This window comes from Apus apus, chromosome 24 (assembly GCF_020740795.1).
Source record: "Apus apus isolate bApuApu2 chromosome 24, bApuApu2.pri.cur, whole genome shotgun sequence".
In the NCBI taxonomy this organism is placed as follows: domain Eukaryota; kingdom Metazoa; phylum Chordata; class Aves; order Apodiformes; family Apodidae; genus Apus; species Apus apus.
In genome coordinates, this window is record NC_067305.1 from 4526997 (window position 1) to 4548696 (window position 21700).

A 21700-nucleotide genomic window follows, 5' to 3' on the forward strand; every position below is an offset into this window, starting at 1 on the left:
GATCCGGGACTGGGGACACCAGTTTGTGAAGGTGGGTGTTCCCATGTCACCCAGGGTGGGCTCCTGCCTGTCCTGTCCCTTCCCTGTCCCCAGCACCACAGTCCTCAGTTGCCCTAGGTCCCTGAAAGCCCAAACACCTCCAGCAGCCCCAGCTCGGGGTGCCATGTCCCCGTGGTGGGGACAGTGTCCTGGTCACAGCACAGAGCCAGGGGACACAAAAGGACAGAAGTCGCAGGGGAAGCCAAGCCCTGTCCCTCAGGGACACACTGGTGGTGTCCTGGGGACACCCCAACCAGAGCCACCCAGCAGCCGCGCGGGTCCACGGGGGGGCAGGGGACATGGGGACGAGAATGGTGACCCTGCAGTGCCCCCGTGGTGGCCTCACCCCCTTCCTTCTCCGCTGGCCCCGGGGTCATGGGAAAGGCTGTGCACGGGGACACAGAAAGGGCCACCCAGCGCCCGTCCCCTCCTGCCAGCGCCACGGGGACACGGGCAAGCTACTGGGCAAACTGGGAAAGAGCGGGGGGCCACTGTGGCCACCCCGTCCCCATCCCACCGCTGGCACCTACCCGATGCAGGAATGCCTCCGGGACGGGCACCGGCTGCCCGGTTGCATATCCCCTCTCCGGCAGAGCCCCCGGCAGCCCCGGTGGCCGCGGCGCGGCTGTCCCTGTCCCCAGCGGTGGCAGTGCCACCCAGGCACCGCGTCACGCCGTCCCGCAGCCCCTTGTTGTCCTGCCTCTGCCTCGCGTCCCCGATGGTACCGGCGACACAAAGCCGCATTGTGGCCCCGCGGGTGATGCCCGGGTCCCTTCCTGGCCACGAGCCACCACCTCGGACCCCGCTGCCACCCCCAGGGGACAAACCGGGGCCGGCAGGGGGGACACGAGCGGAATGAAACCCCTCGCTTTGGGTGTCGGGGTTAATACGGGCCGAGCGGTGCCGGCTGGCGGGGCGGGGGCTGCTATAAATAGATGCTGTCGCTGCCGAGGAGGGATTCGGTGACCCCCAGGGCGCCCACAACTTGGGGGGGGGGGGGGGGCAGCATCCACCAGCACCCACCGACACCCCTGGGTGCAGGGAGGGGGGAACCCCCAAACAAATCCAAGGCCGGGGGGGCAGCGAGGGACCCGGCTGTGCCGCGAGGTGGGGGCGGGGGGTGTTGTTGGTGCTTTGCTGTGCCCAAAAAAGCCTCTTTGTCCTCCCTGCCGTTTCCCCCGACCCCCCGTGGAGCAAACACCCTTTACATTTGCCTGGTCATTGCTGTGATGAGTGTGCCCCTGCTCAGCCGGCCCCCATCCACCCTCTCCGTGCCCCCCCCCCCCCTTTGCCTGGCTCAGCCCCCCAGCTGTGCAGGGACAGCCGCTGTCCTCTCCTCACCCCCCCATGCCCCCCCGGCCCTGGTGACGTGACGGGGCTGGTGGGGGGGTCCAGACAGACCCCCCTCCCAGCAGCGCAGCCCGGTGCCTCCTCCCGCCCGCCCGGGGCGGAGCACGACCCCTCGCCGGGGTCCCACCGGTGCGTGTCCGTGTCCCCCCCCCCACCCCTTACCAGAGGGGATGTGTCACGGTGAAACGCCGCTGCAGGCGGATGCTCTGGTTCATCAGGAGCTTCCTGAAGAGGACGGGGGAATTGCGGGGGGAATTGCGGGGGGATGGCACCGGTGAAGCCCCCGGCGAGCAGTGTGCGGTGGGCAGCATAGCCCGGCGCGGGGACCCCCGGGCACGGCGGGGACGGTGCCGGCCGGTGCGGAGCAGGAAGCGAGGGGCCGTCCCAGCGCTGGTCCCGGCGGCCACGGGAAAAGTTTCCATCCCCCCCCTCGCCCTCCCCCGCCCCCGCGCTGGGAAATTAAACAACTGTCTGGCTCCGGCAGCGGCACATGGAGCGGGTCCCCCCCGGCTGCGCCCGCCCGGTGTGTGCCCGGCTGCCCGGGCATGTGTCCCCTGGCTGGCCCGGTGCCACCGGCCACCCTGCTGTCCCCGGGGTGGCAGCTGCTCCTGCAAGGGCCGGGGTGCTCTGCCCGGACACGTGGTAAATGCCACCCTGAGCCCTGAGTGACCCAGACATACGGAATGACCATGATGCCACCAAGGGACATGGCTGAGCCTGGAGCATTCCAAACACGTGGTGTGGGCAAGCCACGGTGCCACCAAGGGACATGGCAGAGCCTGGAGTGCCACTGACACGCAGTGTGGCCCTGCCACAGTGCCTCCAAGGGACCTGTGAGAGCCAAACCCACCCCGGTGCTCCCCTCACGTCCCCAGCCCCTCCTTGTCACCATGCTGAGCCCCCTCCTGGGGCCATGCTCGATGGGGACAGAGAACAGCAGGACAAGGCCTGGCAGTGCCACCAGCGGGGGAGCTTCTGGCCCAGCTGGGGGAGCTGGGTGGCCACCTGCTACTCCTGATGGCCACGGAAATATCCAGGAGCTGGCAGGGACCCAAGAGGGACACTGACAGGGGCCCCTGCCACCTGCTGAGACCCTGAACCCCACTGGAGAAGGGTCCTGGTGCAGGGGTCCCACTCACTTCCAAGGGAGAGCAAGCACGAGCATGGGGACATCAGGGCAGAGGGACGCTGGAATAAAGGGACACCAGGAGACGTTGGGGTGGGGGCAGAGCTGGGACAACAACCAGCAGACCCTGGGACAGCCAGGGAGGACAGGCCACAGGACAGCCAGTCCCCATCCCCAGGACAGCCAGTCCCTGTCCCCTCCCAGGCTGTGACTGTCCCTACCAGACACGTGTCTGTGCAGGGGCAGTGAGTGACACCAGAGTCAGGTCACTCGGCCGTGCCAACTTCGTGCTGTCCCCACAAGTTGGGCTGGGACAGGCACGGGGGGTGGGAATGGCCCAAAAATAACCCTGCAGTGACACAACCCAGGCTGAGCTACAGCAGGAGGGACCGAGGTCACCTCCAGGCAGGGCCAGGCTGGGCCTGCGGTGGCACCTGCTGGGACAGGGGATGGGGACAAGGAGGGGATGAGGACAGAGGGATGGGGACAGGGACAGGTCGTGGGGACAGGGTGATGGGGACAGCGACAGGGTGGTGGGGATGGGAGGGATAAGGATGGGGGTGTTCGGGACAGGGTTGACAGGGGTGATGGGGTGATCAGGACAGACATCCCGGGGCCGGAGCAGAGGGGACGGCGACACAGGGGTTTGTCCCGAGCCCACCTGGCACCGGGTGCTCTGCCGGTGCCGCTCCCGGTGCCGCTCCCGGTGCCGCTGTCCGCCTGCCGGTGCTGAAACCGGGATCAGCCCCGGAGGTAGCACGCTGCCCGGTAACACCATCCCGGTGCCACCGGGGAGAGCAAATCCCCCCCATCCCTCCCCGTTCCGCTCTTACCGGGGGGGTTCGGCCTCGTCGCCGCTGCTGGGCCCGCTCTCCTCGATGGTGAAGACCACCCTGGCGGCCTCGGGCTCGGGTCCGCGGGTCCCCTCCGCCCACCGGCAGCCCAGCGGAGGCAGCAGCGGGCTCCCGGAGAAACGCCGGCGGACGGCACCTACCACCGCTCCCGGTCCTGGTCCCGACGGGGCGGCCTCGGCGGCGTCGCGGCAACGCTGCGGGGAAACAGAGCGGCGGTGAGGGACGCGGGTACCGGGACCGGGGAGCTCTGCAAGGTGCTGCTGCCCGGTGTCCTTGTGTCGTTCCCACCCGCCCCCCCCCCCGCGGCAGGGGGGTCCCTCCCTCCCTCCGCCCCCCGCCCCCCCAATCACCGGTAACGCTCGAGCTCCCCCTGCCGGGCACGGTGCTGCGCTGCGCCCCGGGGGGCACCGGGAGGGGGGGAGGTTGCACGGGGCCAAGGGCACGGCCGGTGCACCGGGAGCGGCTCCGCCCGCAGCGCACGGAGCCGCCGGGACCACCCTCCCCAACCCCGCCACTGACTCCTCCTTCCCCCCTCCCGGGACCCCGCCGGAAAAACCACCGGAGCCGGCGCGCGATTACGCAGAGGTGAATAATAATTAACCGCCCATTAAGGGGATAATTAACTCCCGCTTAAACGCCGCCATCCCGGTTATTGCTGCCCGGGGGCCCGGCGCTGGGACGCTCGCCGCGGGGACACCCCCTTGCCCCCTCCCCACTACTCGGGGACACCCCTTCCATCCCCTCCACCCCCCGGTGCTCCCCGGCACCGGCGCCGGTCTCACCTCCGCGCCGAAGAAGGGCAGCGCCGTCCGGCTCCGTCGCATCGCGGGCCCTGCGGGGGCGGGGGGAGCTCCGGGAGCCGCGGGGGGGAAGGGCTCGGCATCAGGACCCCCACCTCCTGGGTCCCGCGATTTAGGGGCACCGGGGCTCGGCCGTGGTGGCTGCTCGGGCTCAGCTGCCGTCTCGGGTTTCAGGGCCTCTCAGCGGCACCCCCGGTTCAGCCAACACCCTCCCCCCCCCCACCCCTCAGGTATCCCCGAGGGCTGGACAGAGACAGGACATGGGCCCGAGGCCACGGGGATGGCCCCCAGCACCGGGAACCCATTGGGGCACCCCATTAACCATCACCCACAGGCACCCATGACCCACCATCCCCAGGAAAAACAGAGGGCACCGGTGGGTGCCTCAGCCGGTGACACCCACGGAGCCCCCCCAAGGCTGACCCCCCCTCCCCACATCCCCGCCAGCACCAGGAGCAGCCTCAGCCCAAGCCTGGAGGATGCTGAGCCCCGGTGTGGGGGTTCACCTCCTCCCCAGCCCCCCACCCGGGCCCGCAGTCCCTTACCGGTGCCGGTCCTCGCCGAGCGCCCGGTGCTGGCGGCGCGGCGGCCCCGGCCGAGTGCAGCGGAGCAGAAGGAAGGCGTCGTGCGTGCCTGGCCGCGCGCTCCCTCCCATCCCACCCCGCCGGGGGGGCTTGCGCGGCCCCCCCCACCCCCCCGCACCACCACATCGCACCCTGCACCCACCCTGCCCAGTCCAAAGGCACCCCAAGGCTTCCGGCCCACTGTAGGGGACCCCCAAAAGCCATCAGGGCCTCCCTGGGGACTATGGCAGACGGGAAACCAGAGCCAAGGCAGCAGCTTCTTTATTCAGCAGGGTGGGCAGCCCGGGGGTGGGGGGGGCTGCAGCAGGATTGGGGGGGTCACCTGGGTGGCTGGTGGGTGCCGTAGGACCCCTCCATCACTTTGCTCTAGGGAAGAGAGAGAAAGAGCAGGGTGAGCACCCCCAGCCTGGCCCTGCTGTCCCCCCAACCACCCCCCTCCCACCCCTTGGACCCCCCACCCACCATGGGCACCTCATCCAGGTGTCGGAAGCGGGGGGTCCCGCGGCGCCTCAGCCGCACCAGCAGCACGGCCGCCCCCCCCACCAGCACGCAGACAAAGAGGCAGATGATGATGACGGTGAAAGGGCTGGTCTGGGCGGGGGGCTGCGCTGTGGGGGTAAAACGGGCACCTTGTTATCCCCCCCCCTCTGACCCCCGAGCACCGTGGTGGCTCTCAGGGCTTGAGACTGGGTCCAGGTGTGTGGCCGCCCCCCCCTCCACTGCACCATCCCACCCCTCAGAAACCCAGCACCCAGCTCCTGTGTCACCACCACCCATGGGGACCATGCGGGGTCCTCCCACCCTCCCTGGTTGGGGTCCCATGATGCAGAAACCAGGCAAGAAAGAGGGAGCTCCCAACCACCCCCCATACCCCCCTCCAGGGAGGATGGGGCAACGCAGGGGGGATCTGGGTGCTCCTGGGGACCTGCACCCCCCAACCTCCCTCCTCTGAGCACAGTCCCTGAGTTGGGGGTCTAGAGGGGACCTGGGGCTGCTGCCAGGCCCAGTGGCCATGGGCAGGTCCAGGAGGGGGCTCTGCCTGTACGGTGCCCCCCCAGCCTGGCCCTCACCGGAGCTGCTGGCCACGGAGATGGTACTGATGGCCAGTGTTGTTTTGGAGCTGGTGGCCAAGGTGCTGCTGGGACTGGAGGTCGCTGTGGGTGCAGGAGAGCTGGGAGCAGGAGTGGGGCTGGGGGGCACGGACAGGGATGGGACCGGATCTGCCTTGGAGTTGGGTGGATGAGTCGTGGAGTTGGGCACAGCTGAGTGGGATGGAGATGGTGCCATGGTCGTGCTGGAAGTTGTCATGGATGAAGAGGGTGTTGTAGTCATGTTGGATGGAGGTGCTGTCGTGGTCGTGTTGGATGGAGACGCTGCAGGGAGAGGTGGTGTTGTGGTCATGCTGGATATTGAAGGTGTCACGGGTGCTGTTGAGCCTGCAGTGCTGGAGGAAGATGATGATGTGGCTGCGCTGGGAGAAGATGCCCGAAGTGTCACTGTGCTCGCTGGAGATGATGCTGTGGGTAGGTTGGCTGGATGCACACGGGTGCCAGGCGTGGATGAAGACATGCTGGGTGTCTTCAAGCTGGTGGCTGCAGCTGAGCTGGATGGAGATGATGACATGGTTGTCCCCGTGCTGTTGTCCGTACTGTTCCTGCTGCTGTCAGGTCCCAGCCCTAAAGCATGGAGGAGGTGGGGGGTCAGCAAGGACACAGTGGGACCACAGGCAGGGCCCTGGGAGGGACAGCAGTGCCCGCCCAGCTCCCGGCCTCACGGTGTGTGTTTTCCAGGTGGTTTTACCAGAGAGAGAAGGCCCAGAAACCTGGAATTTAGCCAGTATGGGATCCCAGCAACCCAGGCTGAGGAAGAGCCTCTCAATCCTGAGCCACGGGGACGAGCAGAGTGGCTCAGTAGTGGTGGCCACGTGCACAGGGACATGTGCCAGCCTGGCCCTCGTGGCACCCACTGGACTCTCCGGGGCCAGCCCGTGAGAGGGGCTCTGCTGGGGCCACCTGGGACGTGGCAGCGCTGGCCAGGCAGTGCCACCAGTGCCCTTACCCGCCCAACCCTGTTTGCACAACAGGAGGAGCAGGTCCAGCCCAGCACCCAGTGCCAGCACCCAGGGCGGTGCCGGGGGGACCCCACAACCACCAGCCCCACCAGGACAGGCCACCCAGCTGCCACCCTGTGCCAGGATGGCTACGAGCCCAGGGCCGAGCACCCAGCGCTGGGTGCCAGCTCCTGTGCCGAGATGGGTCAGACGAGGCACCCCAGGGTGCAAAGGGGGGGTTCGGAGGCCCAGGCTGGAAATGGGGGGGCCACGGCACAGCGTGGCCCGCAGTGGCACAGGGTACTGGGGTGCTCGGCCCCCGGCGTGCCGAGGCGGTGCCGGGACACCCACAGCACCGCGAGCACCAGCCGGCCCGGCCGGTTTGGCAGCACCGGGGCCTCATCCTGCCCCGCGGTGCTGCCGGCACGGGAGGAGCCTCGTGCTGGCCCCTTGCTCGGTAAGCCCCCTGGGGAGGATGAGGGCGGGGGGGCTACCGTCCCCAGCGGCCTGCCGGGACCCTCGGGCAGCGGCTGTAGCCCCCGCTCTCCCCGCCGTGCCACCGGACTCCGGCTGCCCCGGGCAGGGCTGGATCCGCTCCAGGACCCCCGGGTCCCGGGAGGCACAGGGACCCGCTCCCTCCCGGAACAACCCCCGCGCTCCGGTGCTGCAGGACCGGAAGGGGTGTGTGTGTGTGTGCGGGGTGGGGAAACCACCCACCCACCGCCCGGTACCTCCGGGAAGCAGCCGGCCCTCCCGGTGCTGCGGGGTGCACAATTCCCGCCCCCCCACCCCCCAATTAGTGCCCTCAGGACCCTCCCCGGTGCCCCGGTACCTGCAGCGAGCAGGGCAGAGGCGCAGCAGAGCAGCAGGCGGAGGGTGCCCCGGGCCATGCCGCCGCCCCGGGCCCGATCCGCCGCCGCCGCCTTTATCCGCCCCGGGGGAGGCGAAGGGGGGGGGGGGCTAGAGGGGGGGCGACCCGGCCCGCGGCGCCCCCTGCCGGCCCCTGCCCGCGCCGCACCCCCGGGGACCCCCTCCCGGGAGCAACCCCCCCCCCCCGAACCGGGAGAGTCAGCACCATCCCGGGGGGGGGGACACAAGGGGCTGGGGGACACACCTGGGGATGCGGAGGGATGGAGAGCTGGGGATGTGAGGACACGAGGACAAAGGGAGGTGGGGAAATGGGGACAACAGGATGTGGTGGGACGGGTCCCTGGGGATACAGGGGATGTGGGAAACTTGGGGACGTGGAGACCTGAGGACGCGGGTACTTGGGGACACAGGGATGAAGGGACAAAGGGGTCTGGGCACGCGGGGACACAGAGACATATGGATGTGGGGACTTGGGGACATCGAGATGCCAGGGCTTGGCCATGCCAGGACACAGGGGCTTGGGCACACGGGGACACAGGGACACCGTGGGGGCCACGGGCTCCGCCGCGGGGAGCGGGGGGTGCCGGGGCGGCACATCCGGGGCGCAGCCCGGCCGCGACGGGGCCGTTTCCACGCGGTGGGGAAGGTGCTTCCTCCCGGCAAACCGCAGCCACCCGGCACCGCGCTGGGTCCCCAGGGAACCCAGGCACCCCCACAGCACGGCCCCGGTGTGCCGGGTCCCCCAACAACCCCCCTAGACTGCGTCTGGGACGGTCCTGGGTGCTGGCACGGCACGGCACGGCTGGAACCGGCCAGGGCTGCCCGGTGGCAGCCGGGGCGACCTTCCTGCTGTCGGTGCCACCGTCCCCAGACGCTCCGGGGAACGGGGATCCGTTCCAGGGGACGGAGCGGGGACCAGGCCGCGCAGGTGGGGGATGTGGAGGAGGAGCGGTGGCGGTGCCGGGAAGCCGAAGCCGGCGGCCGAAGCCCGGGGAGAAGCCGCCGAGGTCCGGCCTCACCGGGGCCCAGCCCGGCGCTGTGGGGTGACCCCAGAGCGCTATGGGGGTGTTGGTGACACCACCCCCCCCAATGGAGATACCAGCCACCCCAAGGGGTCTGGCAGGAACAACAGCCGGGACAGAGCCACAGCAGGAACCAGCCAGAAGGGGCTGCCCCCACCACGTCCCCTCCCGCGGGGAACCCCGCAGCCCCAGGGGACCCCCAATAACCCGAAATCGCACCGAAGAACCCCCCAGTAACCCCACAAACCCCCCCAAGAAAGCCCCAGTAACTCTCCCCAAAGAACACCCAGTAACCCCAGCACACTCCCCCCTCCCTACCACCCAAACTCCTCCCTACCACCCCACCTCCCCCCACCCGCAACACCCTCCAGCACCCACAACCAACCTCAGAGCACCCCCAATACCCCCATGAACCCCCCCCCCCCCGGACACTCAGATCCCCCACCCCGACAAAGGCGGGGGTTACCCCATAGCCCTTTCCTGCACCCCACACCCCTCCCCTCCGCCCCCCACCACCCCCCAGCCCCTCATCACCGCCTCAGCCCCCCCGGCAGCCCTCACCCGCACCCCCCCCCTCAGCCTCCCGCCCCAAGATGGCAGCCGGGCCGGCCGCGCCGCTTCCTGCCCGCGCCAGGCCCCGTCCGTCCCCCCTTCCCCGGCGCAGCAGACAGCCAGAACCGCTTCTCCATGGCGAAAGGAGGGGGGTTTTACTGGGGGCCTGAACTGGAATGTCTCGGGCGCGACATCGGGGGGGGGTGAGGGGTGGGGAGGGGGGGTGGGGGGGGGCGGCCCGTGCTCCCCCCCCCCCTCCAAGAGTCCGTTGGCGGGGCGGAAAAACGTCCCCGTTCTTTCTCCCCCCACCCCCACATTCCCCTCACACCATCAGTCCCGGCGGGGGGGGGGGCCCATCAGTCCGTAGCCGGGCCCCCCATTTGAGGGGAGGGTGGGAAGGTTGAGGGGAGCCCCCCACTCCCGGGCCGGGGGGGTCAGTAAGCCGGCACCTGGTGCTGGTGCTGGGGCAGGAGCTGGCAGCCGCTGTTGACGTGGCTGAGAACCTTCTGCTTGAGCTGGGCGACCTGCTCCCGGAGCAGGCTGGCGGTGGAGGCCAGCTCCGTGTTCTGGCTCTTGAGGCTCTTCACCTTCTCCTCCAGGCGGGAGATCCGCTCCAGCTTCCTCTTGCGGCATTTGGAAGCGGCGATACGGTTCCTCAGCCGCTTTCGTTCCGCCTTGATACGCTCCTGCGTGTCCATGTCGATGGGGGAAAGCGGGGGGCTCTCCCCGAAGCTCGGAACCTCCGGGACGATCTGAGGTTCGTCTTTTAAAGGCGGAGGAGGCGGCGGCGGCGGGAGCCGAGGAGGCGGCGCGGCGAAGGGGCCGGGGTCGGCGGCGTAGCTGACGGCCGGGTAGCTGCTGAGGTTGGCGTAGACCGGCGGCTCCGGGGCCAGGCCGGCGGCGGGCAGCTCGCCCGCGCTGCCGCCCCCTCCGCCGCCGCCTCCCGCACCGCCGCCTCCCGCGCCGCCGCTCCCCGCCGCGCCGCCGCCCAGCTGGTTCTGCTTGTGCAAGTCCTCCAGCGCTTTCACGAAACCCTCGGCGAATTCCTGCTCCTCGGAAGCCGCCGCTTTGGGATAGAGGAACTGGCCGCTGGTGGGGGTGGTGGTGACCAGCCCGTTGGACTGGATGATGAGCCGCTCCAGCTCCGGGGAAGCCAACTTCAGCAGCCCCAGCTCGGCCGAACCCAGCAATCCCGCCGCTTCACCGCTCGGGGCTTTCAACGCCGCCGCCACCTGCTCCGGTAAGGCCATGCCGAGCGCATCCTTCTTCATCATGCTGCCGCCGGGGAAGGGCAGGAGGAGCCCGCTGCTGCCGGAGGACGGGGCGAAGCCGCTGCCGAGGCCGCTCAACACATCATCATGGTAGAAGGGTGTTTCCATCCTCCTCCCCCGCCCGGCTGCGGGGGAAACGGGGCCGGGGCGGGGGGGGGAAAAGGGACCGGGGCGAGCGCGGCGCCGGGGGGGAGGGGAAGGGCGGGGGAGGGGGCGCCGGTGGCACCGGCGGCGCAGCCCGCTCCTGCGCGCGCACACACGCGTCTGGCGCCGCGGCCGCCGCCGCCGCGCTTTAAATACCCGGCGCCGCGGCGGTGACCTCACCACGTCCGGCCCCGATTGGCTGCAGATGACGTCCTCGCGCCGCCTTCCTTTGCATAAAGGAGGCGGGGCCGGGGAGGCGGGGCCACGCCCACCGCTGGCTCCGCCGTTGCCGCGGCAACCGGCGGGTAAACGGGACAACAGCGCGAGGGCCCCTGGGCTGACGTCAGGGCGGGGGAGGCGCGGTCACGTGGCCGAGGGGCACAAAGGGAGGGGCGGGCACCGGTACCGGGCACCGGCTGAACCGGGGCGGGCACCGGAGCAGCCGAGCCGGGACCCTGCGGCGGCCTCACCGGACCGGCAGCGGGGCTAGACGGTGCCCGGGCACTGCTGAGCCCGCCTGCCCGGTGAAACGGGGCCGCCACGGCCCCCGGCACCTCACCGTGCCACGGCTTGTTCCCCCGGTGTTTGGCGCCGGCGCGTCCCGGTAGCACTGGGGCTCGCGCCGTGCTGGCTGCGGCCGAGCCCAGCGCCGCGGCACCGTGGGTCAAACCGGCCCGGTCGCCCCGCCCCTCCCCTCGACCCCCGCTCAACCGGGAGCGGGGAAGGAGTTAAGCGGTGGCAACGGCGGTGGCGGCGCTGACGTCACAGCGCCCAGCCCGCGGCGGCTGAGGGGGCGGACCGCGTCACGCCTGACGTCACCGGTCCCCGCGTGCAGCCGCCGCACCGGGGGAGGCAGCGCCAGCCGTAACCCCCGGTAACCCCGCCGTGATCCTCCCGCACCGGCGGGATGCGGCCCCCTCGGCTCAGGCCCCGGGGTCCCGGCACGGCGGGGGCCGTGGGGACACGCGCGGGGGCGGCGATGACGCTGAACCGCCCCTAATTGCATCCAGATGGTTCCGGGGCTGCGCTAATGAGGGCGATAAATCAGCGGGGGGACCCGGTGTGTCCCCGTGCTGGCGGTGCCGGTGGCAGCTGTGCCTGCGTCCTGTCCCCTCGGGGTGGGCAGCGAGGGGTCCCTGCCCCGACTGGCACGATGTGGGGACGATGTGGGGACAGTGGGGCACGCTGGGCATGGGTGACATCCCAGCCAGCCTGTGAGGCCAAGACACGCAGTGGGGACACTACAGCTCGAGGGGACCGTGACCAGTGGGACTTCCCCCTCCCTACCACAGCTGCACTTGATTAAATCCCAACTCATCCCAGTTGATTAAATCCCAAATAAACCCGAGCGCAGCCAAGCCCGGTGCTGGGGTCCCCCCGTCCTTGTCGACCCTGGTGTCCTGCCCCAGGAGGGTGGCAGTGCTGGTGTCCCCAAGGTCTTGGTGCTCCCAGGTGAAGCCACCGTCCCTGCTTCCGCTCCAAACCCGTCATTAGGGCGCGGCTGGACCAGCAGGTTCAGACTTTCCGTCATGACAAAACCCAAGAAGTGAAGGACAAGGCTGAGGAGGGGGGAAGGGGTCACACAGGGACCTCAGGGGTCTGTCCCCACCACAGCTCAGGGGACACGTGGCTGCCTGTCCCCTCCCCGCGACGAAATGAGAACCAGCTTGGGCTGAAGGTGCTTGAATCAGTTGCAGGGAGGAACGAAGTGGCCCTGGAGCCTCCTTGGAAGAGGGGCTGGCTGGTGGCCAGGGACAGGAGCCACCAGGCAGGGACATGAGCCACTGGCCAGGGACACGAGCCACCAGGCAGGGACACGAGCCACTGGCCAGGGACACGAGCCACCAGGCAGGCCCAGCTGCCTGCACAGCCCCAGCATCCTGAGGTTCCCAGCACCCCAAAACTCCCAACACTCCCATCCCATCACCACAGCTGCTGGGCCCACATGTCCCTTGTCCCCAAACCCGAGCCACCACAGGTTGCCTGGCCGGTGGCAGCCCTGGTGCCCGGGGCGAGCTGGCAACTTCATTTTCTTAATGAGGGTTTAACGAGGCTGATGATTCAGTGGCCCTTTCCGTCCTCCCGGTTGGGCAGACCCATGGGCAGTGGGGACAGTCCCCAGTGTGGTGGCAGTGGCACCTCGGGTGGGGGCTGGTGGCTGAAGCTGCTATTCCTGGAGGTGTCGGGACCCAGCGCGGCCCCTGGGCACCCCCTGAGTCACGCTGAGCAGCAACACCTGCCAGCTGGGATATATTTACCCGGGAGCAGCCGGCCAGGATTTGGGATGAGCCTACGGTGCCACCACCAACCACACCACGAGCCTCCACATTCACCGGGGCAGCCTCGGAGCACGGCAGGTCCCCACAAAACCCCTTCCATTCCCCCAGCCCCAGTAGGACCATTCCCAGTGTGCGACCAGCTCCATGACACCAGCAATTCCTGATCCTGCTCCCACCAGGATCCAAGCTGCCCCAGCACCAACTGGATCCAAACCGAGACGGCCCACGAGGATGCACCCGCATCCCCCTGCCCTCCCACCACACTGAGCCCCCAAAACCAAACCAAAGGGACCAAGCAGGAGAGCATCTGGCACCCCGGGATTTGCATCACGGGCACTGGAGGAACCATCTCTTAGTCATCACCACGGGGAAGGGAGAGAGGAACCGAGCCGGGAAAACAAGAAGTCACCGGTTGCCGCCGATCCCCGCGGGGCCGCGGGGGCCTCCGACAATCAAACCCAAGAATTAAATGAAGAAAAAAAAAAATAGAGAAAGAAAGAAAGAAAACACATTTAAAAAGGAAAAAGGAGGAGGAGGAGGAGGGCCTGACGTGTATTTTTAGTCGCTTAGCACAGCTCTGAAGTATTTGGGCAGCCACTCCCTCCGCGGCGCAGGCGGCTGCTGGGTAACTATTCCTGTGCCGCCTCCTCCCCGGCAAAGCACCCAGTCGTGACTCACGGTGCCCCTGCCACGGTGCCAGTGACACGGGCCTGCAGCTGCCACCAGCCTGGCCACCCCAAAAACATCAGGGGAAAGGAGCCAGGAGGGTTTCCAGGGTGGCTTTTTGCTGGGTCTTCCCCCCCCCTTCCCCTGCCCCAGCCCGTCTTTCCGGCCGGGACGCGTTGGCTCCCACCCACGCCGGCAGCGAAGCTCAGGCCTCTTTCCTCCTCTCTGGTTGTTGCTTTTATCTCACTCCTCCCTGTTCTTGGTTGGGTTTTGTTGGGGTTTTTTTTATTTTCAGCTCGCTTCCCCATACACCAGCCCCAAACTCTCAGGGGTTTTTCGGGGCAGAAAGACCCAAAACCACCAGTGAGCGTCACCTCGATGCCACCCCTGGAGTTGGGGTCCTCCCAACCTGCTGCAGGTGACCCTGCCCACAGCAGGGAGGTGGGAACCTGATGATCTTTAAGGTCCCTTCCAACCTTCACCCATTTCCATGAACCTGCTGCAAAGCATGCCAGGCCAAAACAGAAGGTGGAAAAAGGAAAAGGGGGAGGGCAAACAGGGAAGGCTGTGAAAGCCCCTGGTTGTAATTAAATCTAAGAACTTAATGAGCTCCAAGGCCAGCGTTGCCAGGAGATAAGAGGCACTTGGAGGACTCTACCCTGAGCTGAAGCCAAAGGTCCCATTGTTGTGGTGAAGATTTATCTGGTTGGAACAGACCCGAAATCCAGACACCACTGCAGCCGTTTCCTTTTCCACCAGCCCCAACACGTGGAGTTTCTGCAGCTGGAGGGACACGGAAGGGAGGGAGCAGGTTGGGAAGAGGAAAGTCTGACACAGGACTCAGCCCAGGGCTTTGTGAAAATGCCACAGGGGTGTTGAGACCAAATTTCCAGGAGGGAGGACACGGGTGCCCTGTTCCCACTGCTGGGATGTGGCTCCTTGGCAGCAGCCAGCTCGCCTGGGATGGGGATGGAGCTGCTGGATCAGGCTGGAAAAGGGGTGGTGGAGAACCTGTGGCTGCTGTTGGAAACCAAAATTTACCCCATGTGGGGATTTCTTGGTTGTCCCAGGGCTGGAGCAGGGTTGGGCAGGGCTCGGTGTCACAGCAGAGAGAGGGAGGCAGTTTGTACAGGTGGGTGATTTATTCCTACTCCCCACTGTTCTAGAAACATTAAAAAAATAAGTCTCTATAAAAGCATGTTCTGGACTCGTTTTCTCATGACAGTGGGGATGGCAGAGCAGCCTTCAACATGGGAATCAGTTGTAAAAAAAACCCAAAACCAAAACCAACACAACAACCCAACCAAAACAAGCCACAACATCAGTTTTTCCCCTCAAATCCAACTCTTTCGTTCATTCAGGGGGTCGAGCCACATCCACTGCCACTTTCTCCCCCTCTCTGCCCCAAAGCAGACACTTAATTTGGGATATTCTGTGGGTGCATTTTGCTCATGGGACCCTGCATCTCACAGGATGGAAGACTGGAGCAACCCAACCTGGGAATTCCCAGGAGCTTGAAGCTACAGGAGGCAGAGGCTGGTCTGTGTCCACAAGGAAAGATAATTAATGACTAGAAAAGGAAATTACAAGTACAGTGAAGTCAATCATCAGGTACCAGGAGAAATGAGCTTGGGAAATCTTCTTGGGAGTTTGGGATTTCATGTTGCTGGCACAAGGGAAAGAGTTTTCAAAGTGGGAAAGGGGGAGGGAAATAAATCAACTCAACAGCTTGGCTGCTTTTTGGGATCATGGAGAGTCAAAGGGCAAAGCAGCTCCTGCCAGAAAACAAAGAAAAGCCTTTCCTTTAAAGGAGACTTCCAATCTGAAGTCAAATTAGTAATGTGCTAATTGGGAAACCCTCCTTTATCACAAAGCTTGGACACAGCCCTTGGAAATGCAACATTCATCCCAAGTTCTCCCTGAAGCCCCAGGAGACACAACTGACCAGCCAGAAAGAAAAGCAACAGCTTCAAAGTTTGTCTTGAAAAAAAAAACAACAACCCAAACCCTTAAGGCTGCTCCTGTAAAGACACAATATCCTCAAGTTCAGCATTTTTTTAACCAAAACACTCAGATCTGTTACAAATGCAACAAGTTTTCAAGTATTCAAAAATAAAATAAGAATATTCCAAACAATCCAGAAAGCTTTTGCCTTCCTTCTTACACCAATCTTGGAAATGAAACCATTAAGCAGTGCCCTCCCTCTCAGGAGAAGGTAGAAATTAGGTCCTTCACCACGAATGATTTTTTTTTTTTTCCAATATTTCCAATGACTTTGCTGACTATCAGGAGGGAATGAAGTCCCCTTTCCCAGCTTCAGTTGTGTGGGGTTTCCAAAATGACACGATTCGGGCACGGAGCAGCTGATGGAGGAGCAGAAAGGGAACTTTTTTGAACAGGTGGCAAATCCTGAGGTGATAAAACCCACAAGGTGTGGTGGCACTGTCCCCCCCAGCCAGGGCCCAGCCAGCCCCTCTCACTGTTTTGCTGCTTGTCTGCCTGGCTTTTTTTCCTGCTGGCCTCTTCCACTGCCTGGGATTCCTCTGCCACGGCCACCAAAGACACCTACAGGGGAGAAAAGCAAGAGCAGAGATGTGACAGTGTCACTGCAAGTCACCAAGGTCTCCCATGGAAGTGCTGGAACCAAGGAAGTGGCTGCCCCATCCCTGGAGGTGTTGAAGGGCAGGTTGGATGGGGCTTGGAGCAACCTGGGCTGGTGGGAGGTGTCCCTGCCCATGCAGGGGGGTTGGATCTAGATAATCTTTGAGGTCCCTTCCAAACCATTCCATAGTCCTATGATCCACCCTGCAGCCACCTCCACAGAAGGCAGACCCCAAGGAGACCCAGTGTGGGCACCAGAGCTTCTCCAGAGCCCTCTGCTCTGGCTGCTTCACTAGATGTTCCTCAACCAGAGGGAAAACCAAAACCAGCTCCTACCCCTGCCCTCCTGGGATGCTCGAGGGGCTCCCAGCAGAGCCTGGGTTTGGCAAAGCCAAGAAGTAAAAGATTCCCAGTGTCAGAAACAATAATCCTTTCAACTGTGTGCACAATTATAGCTTTCCTTCTGCCTGCTGGCCTCTCAACAAGATTGTCCTGCCTTTTTTTTTTTTCTTTCCCCTCCTCCCTTCATGTCTCAGTAATGAGAGCCAAACCTTCTTAGCTAATTAGCAAATGCTGAAGCTTCCCTTTAAAATATTCCATCAGCACATCAAAACAGCAGGGAACTCCACCTCAAACACAGCCCAGCTCTGCTCTCCAGGTGGATATTTCCACAGCAGAGAAAACATTTCAGCTTAAATGTTTGTCCAAAGAACCAGATCCAGAAAAAAAGGAAAGAAAGAAAACAACAACAACAACCAAAAAAAAGGAGCTGCTCTGCCAAGTGCTTTGGACACTGAAAAGGGGAAAGAGGAAAAATAAAGACGCCTTCAGATTTGTAAAGGTCACTTTTTGCATGCTTGGAGCTTCCAGGAGGCAGCAGGAATCCCTGGGGTTTTTTTCCCCCCCCTTTCACAAATCCCTGGGAAGTCAAAGAGGCTGCAGGTCCCAACCTGGTGTGATTCCTGGTGTGAATCCTGCCAGGAATTCCTTCCCCAGCAGAGGGGTTTGGCCGCTCAGTCCCCAGGGCTCCTCTGGAAATCCAAGATTTCCTGGGTGAAGCCCAACTCTGATCCCTCAAATTACCTATTTTACCCCCTAACTGGCCCATTTGAGTCCCAAATTGGCCCTTTTGAACCCCCAAATGGTCCATTTTCACCCTTAGCAGCCTTTTTTAACCCTAAAATTGCCCATTTTGACCTCCAAACGGCCCATTTTTTGCCCCCAAATTGGCCCCTTTGAACCCCAAAATCATCCATTTTGTCCCAGAAATAGATTTGAAGCTCCTGCTGTGAGAGCAACCCCAGGGCTGGGCATGGTGACCTCAAAAGGGAATTGCAGAAATGTGGCTGGAGGAAGGAGCAGGGAAGGAGAGAAATGACTCAGAAAGGGGGAGAAAGACCTCAAAAAAGGGGGGAGAAACAGGTCAAAAAAAGGGGAAGAAACAGGTCAAAAAAAGGGGGAGAAACAGCTCAGAAAAAGGGGGAGAAACAGCTCTCAGGCTTCCAGTGGGACAATTTGGGGAGAAAAAAAAGCAAATCCATCCCCCAGCTGAAGTGCTCCAAGATCACCCAACCCCATGAAGTGGAGCAGGGAAGGAGGAGCTGTTTTGGTGACCTATTTCTTCCCAAGTGGCAACCTCCCCTTTATCAGAACCATGAATTATTCATGTGGAGCAGGAGGAACACAAACCCTTGGAGATATATATATATATATATATATAAAAGAAATAAATCAAGAAGCCAGGAGATCAAAAGCCCCATTAGAATGGGAGGGAAGATGATGGGTTTTGTCTCCCTGCCACAGTCAGAGCCCAGTCTATTTTCAAACAGACTTGCCAGTTGTTTCCCTATCAGATCCCAGTTTTCCAAGGAGCCAGGAGGGGTAGGAACAGTCACATTCAGACTCTCTCAAGCTCCTGCCCAACCCCAGGAATGAGGAAGGCACATCCCTGGTACAAATCCTCCCTGCTCCTTGGCAAGAGGTTCTCCCACAAATCAGGCAACACACTCATCTCAAGCAGAAGCAGCTCCAGCTTCTTCCCAAACCCAATCCTGGCTTCGAAGCTGAGACCGGGAGTTGTTCCCTGGGACATAAAAAGGCAGGGATGGCTGGAAAACACCTCAGGATTGTTACCTCTTCCAGCACCTCCAATCCCACGACCCTTCTGTTGCTTCTGCTGCTGCATCCCACCACGGCCTCTGCCCTTGGACACCACCTCTTCCTTCACCATGTCGATGATCTCGTCGGGAATCCGCAGGTATTTGATGGTGCTGCCACGGATGTAACACTCAGGCATCCTCCAGAACTTGTCTCCATCCTGTTGGGGAAGCAAGGAGTTGGGCACTGGACACCAAACTGGGGGGGTTTTTGGATCATTTCTGGAATGTTCCCATCACTTCTGGAGAGCGTGGCTGTTCTGCCAAGAGTTTCTGAGCTTCTTTTTGTCATTAGCTGCCAAAAAAACCCACCCCAAAACTCCAGTGGTTTTTCCTCCCCAACACGTAACCCTGGTGATGACAACAACCCTACAAGCTGGGGGAGGGGGGAACTCAGCCACCAGCTTCAGTTTGTTCTCTGATTGCCTGAAGGACACACAGAAAACGAAGGAAGAGGCTGAGGAACCAAGGACTGTATTTTTCAACCTGATCAAGTCAAAAAAAGGTCCCTCCCTGCCCATGTAGGGGGGGGGGGGCTGGACTAGATGACCTGTAAAGGTCCTTTCCAAGCCCACACATCATTCTGTGATTCTATATAAAATGGGAATTGAAAGTGGGATGAGAGAGGTGAGGGTGGGGAAGTTACAACCAGCTCCAGGGAACCAACTATGGCATGAAAAAAGCTGCAGCAAGAGACGTGAGCAGGGCCTGGATCTTCTCCTCAGCTGGGAGTCACCCCACTCCTTCCCTCCCCTCTGGGGTGGGGATGGAGCAGGCAGGGCTGGAGCCAGCTGGCTGTGGGGTGTGTGCCACCCCAGCATGGAAACAGCCACTCTGGGGACAACAAGGACCTCCCAGATCCTTCTCTCTCTTCAAAATGAAAGGATTTCGCTGGGCTGCTGCAGAGCAGCCCCCCCTGGGGAGACACAATCCCAGGGCTTTCCTGGTGGGAAGAGGAACAAGTGTCCAACAACAACTCAGCGTCTCCTGATGTCACCAGGGGGAGGGACAGGGACCCAGGGACAGGGACCCCACCCCCTCAGCTCCATCTGGGATGGCTGGAACCCAGCAATTCCCAAGCAGGCTTCCCAGAGGAGCAGGGCGGCCAAGAACGCCTCGTTCCTCCTCTCCTGAGATACAATCATTGGTTCCAACACCTCCCCCCCTCCCTCAACTCCAAGACACACACCCAGGAGTTATTTGGGGCAATTCTGCCTGTACGGGCAAGTCCCTGGTGCACAAGACGAGACAGAAACAATCCTCTCCCAAAAGGACACCCAGAAAAACCCCACCCTGCCTGGGATCTGCCTCCTTGGCTGGGGATGAGGGAGGGGACGGAGCCAGAGGCTCCTGCGCTTCCTCGTTCCGGTCTCCCCGGAGTAAACAACCCCCTCCCCGGGGCCGGGGCTGCCGTTCCGTGCCATCTAGTGGCCAGTCCCCACCAGTACCACCAGTACGGCGGCTGCAGCTCGGATTCGGAGGCGTGTGGGTGTTTCCGAAGGGGCAGGGGAAGAGCCCGGGTGCGGTGCGGAGCCAGGAGCCCCGCAGGTCCCTCTCACACCTCGCTCGAGGTGTTGGCTCCATCACACCGACACCCAAACCTGCCTCCCTGCCACCCAAAACCTTCCTGGTGTGGAAACAAGATGGTTTTGGGGGGGGTTTCCAAAGAGGTGGGGTGTGGGTTTTTATCAGAAGACTGAGGATTTTTTGCCAGTCTGTGATGTTCCAGGGATAGAGCAGGAACAGCAGAGATCCACCTGGCTGGGAGGGACAAAACCAGGTATATCTGAGGGAGGTCAAACCCTGTGTCAGGATCTTCTGGAGCCCCTGTGGTCAAGGGCAAGAGTAGCAGAGGGAGCAGAGCCCCAGACCCTTGGCTTGATGTGGAGAAACGAGGTTAAGAAAAGGTAAAGAATGAAATGAGCACAGGGTTGGAAGCAGAGCTGGCTCCATCCTCGGGACCCCCAGCTCAGCCCTGTGTCAGGGGGGTCCAGCAGCCCCCCCCACAAGGGGGTCCAGCCCCTCCTTTCCTCACAGGAATGACAAATCACTGTATTCAACCTGCACTCCAGGCAGAAGTCACAGCCCCACGGGGGTGGTGGCCTCTGGGCTGCAGCAGAGCCAGCCCAGCTGGAGGCTGGAGCTCCCTCCGGGATCCTCCCCGGGGGGCCGGGGGGGCTCAGCCTTACCCGGGAGGTGCAGATGACTTCCCGCAGGTTGATGTTCATCCAGTTATCACAGCTCACGAGGTGCCCGTTGTACGTTTCCCCGTTCTTCAGCTCCACCAGCTGCAAAGAGACGGGAGTCACAGGGGCGGGGGGGGTGGGGGGGGGGGGGGAAGGGGCGGTCCCGGTGTCCCGGCACCGGGGAACCTGAGGGCCGGGCCTCGGGGCTGAGCCGCGCGGCAGGGACTCACCATGGGGTGGTTCTGAGCCGTCTTCAGGAGGGACAGGGGCAGCTGCGGGAGGAAGAGAGAAGCCTCAGTGATCGGGACGCCCACCGGGACACCGGCCCCGCGACCTCAGGCGGCGGGGAGAAGCCAACGGGGCCCCCCCGAGATCCCCGGGACCCCCCCAGATCCCCGGGCCCCCCCCTTCCCAGGTCCCCAGGCCCCCCCCAGATCCCCGGGCCCCCCCCTTCCCAGGTCCCCAGGCCCCCCCCAGATCCCCGGGCCCCCCAGACCCCCAGGCCGCCCCCCAGATCCCCGGGCCCCCCCCCCAGACCCCCGCCCCCCCCCCAGGTCCCCGGCCCCCCCCCCCCCAGACTCCCGGGGCCCTCCCCAGATCCCCAGGCTCCCCCGAGACCCCCGGGCCCCCCAGGCCGCCCCTCACCATGGTGCCGGTGCCGGTGCCGGTGCCGGAGGCCGCTCAACCCGCCCCCGGCCCCTCACGGAGCCAATCAGAGCCCAGCGCGGCCCCCGCGGAGCCAATCAGAGCCTCGGGTCGTAAAGCAGCGCCGCTCCCCGGTCCGCGCTTTTTTTTTTTACGACACAGCCGCAAATGGCGGAGTTGCCGGTTTCCCCGGGGGACTCGGCGGGACCTCCCGGTACCCGCGGGTCCAGGCCCCGGGGCCGCGCTCTCCCGAAGTCCTCCCGGGGGTGAGGAGAGCGTCGCGCTGAGTGCTTTGTAAAGGTTTAATCCGGAGCCCCTCAGGCTCCCCCAGCCCCGGGGGGCGCCGGTTAACGGCGAAGAAACGCGGGGCCCGGCCCCGCGGCCCGGCCCGCCGAGCAACTCCCGCCCCGGCGGCTGAGGCGGCAGGGGCCGCTCTAGCGGGCGGGGTGTGCTCGGTGGGCTCTGCGGGGCCGCTCTAGGCAGCGGGGCGGAGCGCAACTCGGTG

The 21700-nt window shown here is 64.1% G+C and overlaps 4 protein-coding genes across 6 annotated transcripts; all 4 read right to left on the bottom strand.

Moving 5' to 3' along the window:
* Positions 1-6: 6 nt before the first annotated feature.
* Positions 7-4199, bottom strand: LOC127393944 (cAMP-specific 3',5'-cyclic phosphodiesterase 4C-like). Of its 2 annotated transcripts, none has more exons than XR_007891548.1 (2): positions 3720-3994; positions 7-3563 (listed from the first exon to the last, which is right to left on the bottom strand). XR_007891548.1 is itself a non-coding variant. In XM_051639552.1 (2 exons), the coding sequence occupies exons 1-2, from the start codon at positions 4191-4193 to the stop codon at positions 3345-3347; spliced, it is 261 nt and encodes an 86-aa protein (XP_051495512.1). In that variant the 5' UTR covers positions 4194-4199; the 3' UTR covers positions 7-3344. The 2 variants fall into 2 exon arrangements, 1 of the variants encoding a protein (XP_051495512.1); XM_051639552.1 differs by lacking the exon at positions 3720-3994 and adding an exon at positions 4152-4199.
* Positions 4200-5034: 835 nt separating this feature from the next.
* Positions 5035-7718, bottom strand: LOC127393916 (putative protein TPRXL). Of its 2 annotated transcripts, none has more exons than XM_051639514.1 (4): positions 7636-7718; positions 5824-6429; positions 5225-5361; positions 5035-5119 (listed from the first exon to the last, which is right to left on the bottom strand). In XM_051639514.1, the coding sequence occupies exons 1-4, from the start codon at positions 7691-7693 to the stop codon at positions 5072-5074; spliced, it is 849 nt and encodes a 282-aa protein (XP_051495474.1). In that variant the 5' UTR covers positions 7694-7718; the 3' UTR covers positions 5035-5071. The 2 variants fall into 2 exon arrangements, with proteins under 2 accessions (XP_051495474.1, XP_051495472.1); XM_051639512.1 differs by having other exon boundaries at positions 5216-5361.
* Positions 7719-9376: 1658 nt separating this feature from the next.
* On the bottom strand, positions 9377-10775 carry JUND (JunD proto-oncogene, AP-1 transcription factor subunit). Its single transcript, XM_051639507.1, has one exon. It carries the CDS (start codon positions 10624-10626, stop codon positions 9682-9684), a length of 945 nt encoding a protein of 314 aa, XP_051495467.1. The 5' UTR covers positions 10627-10775; the 3' UTR covers positions 9377-9681.
* Positions 10776-15647: 4872 nt separating this feature from the next.
* On the bottom strand, positions 15648-21689 carry LSM4 (LSM4 homolog, U6 small nuclear RNA and mRNA degradation associated). The gene is made up of 5 exons (XM_051639542.1): positions 21196-21689; positions 20781-20822; positions 20554-20652; positions 18342-18525; positions 15648-16172 (listed from the first exon to the last, which is right to left on the bottom strand). The coding sequence occupies exons 1-5, from the start codon at positions 21196-21198 to the stop codon at positions 16084-16086; spliced, it is 417 nt and encodes a 138-aa protein (XP_051495502.1). The 5' UTR covers positions 21199-21689; the 3' UTR covers positions 15648-16083.
* Positions 21690-21700: the final 11 nt, after the last annotated feature.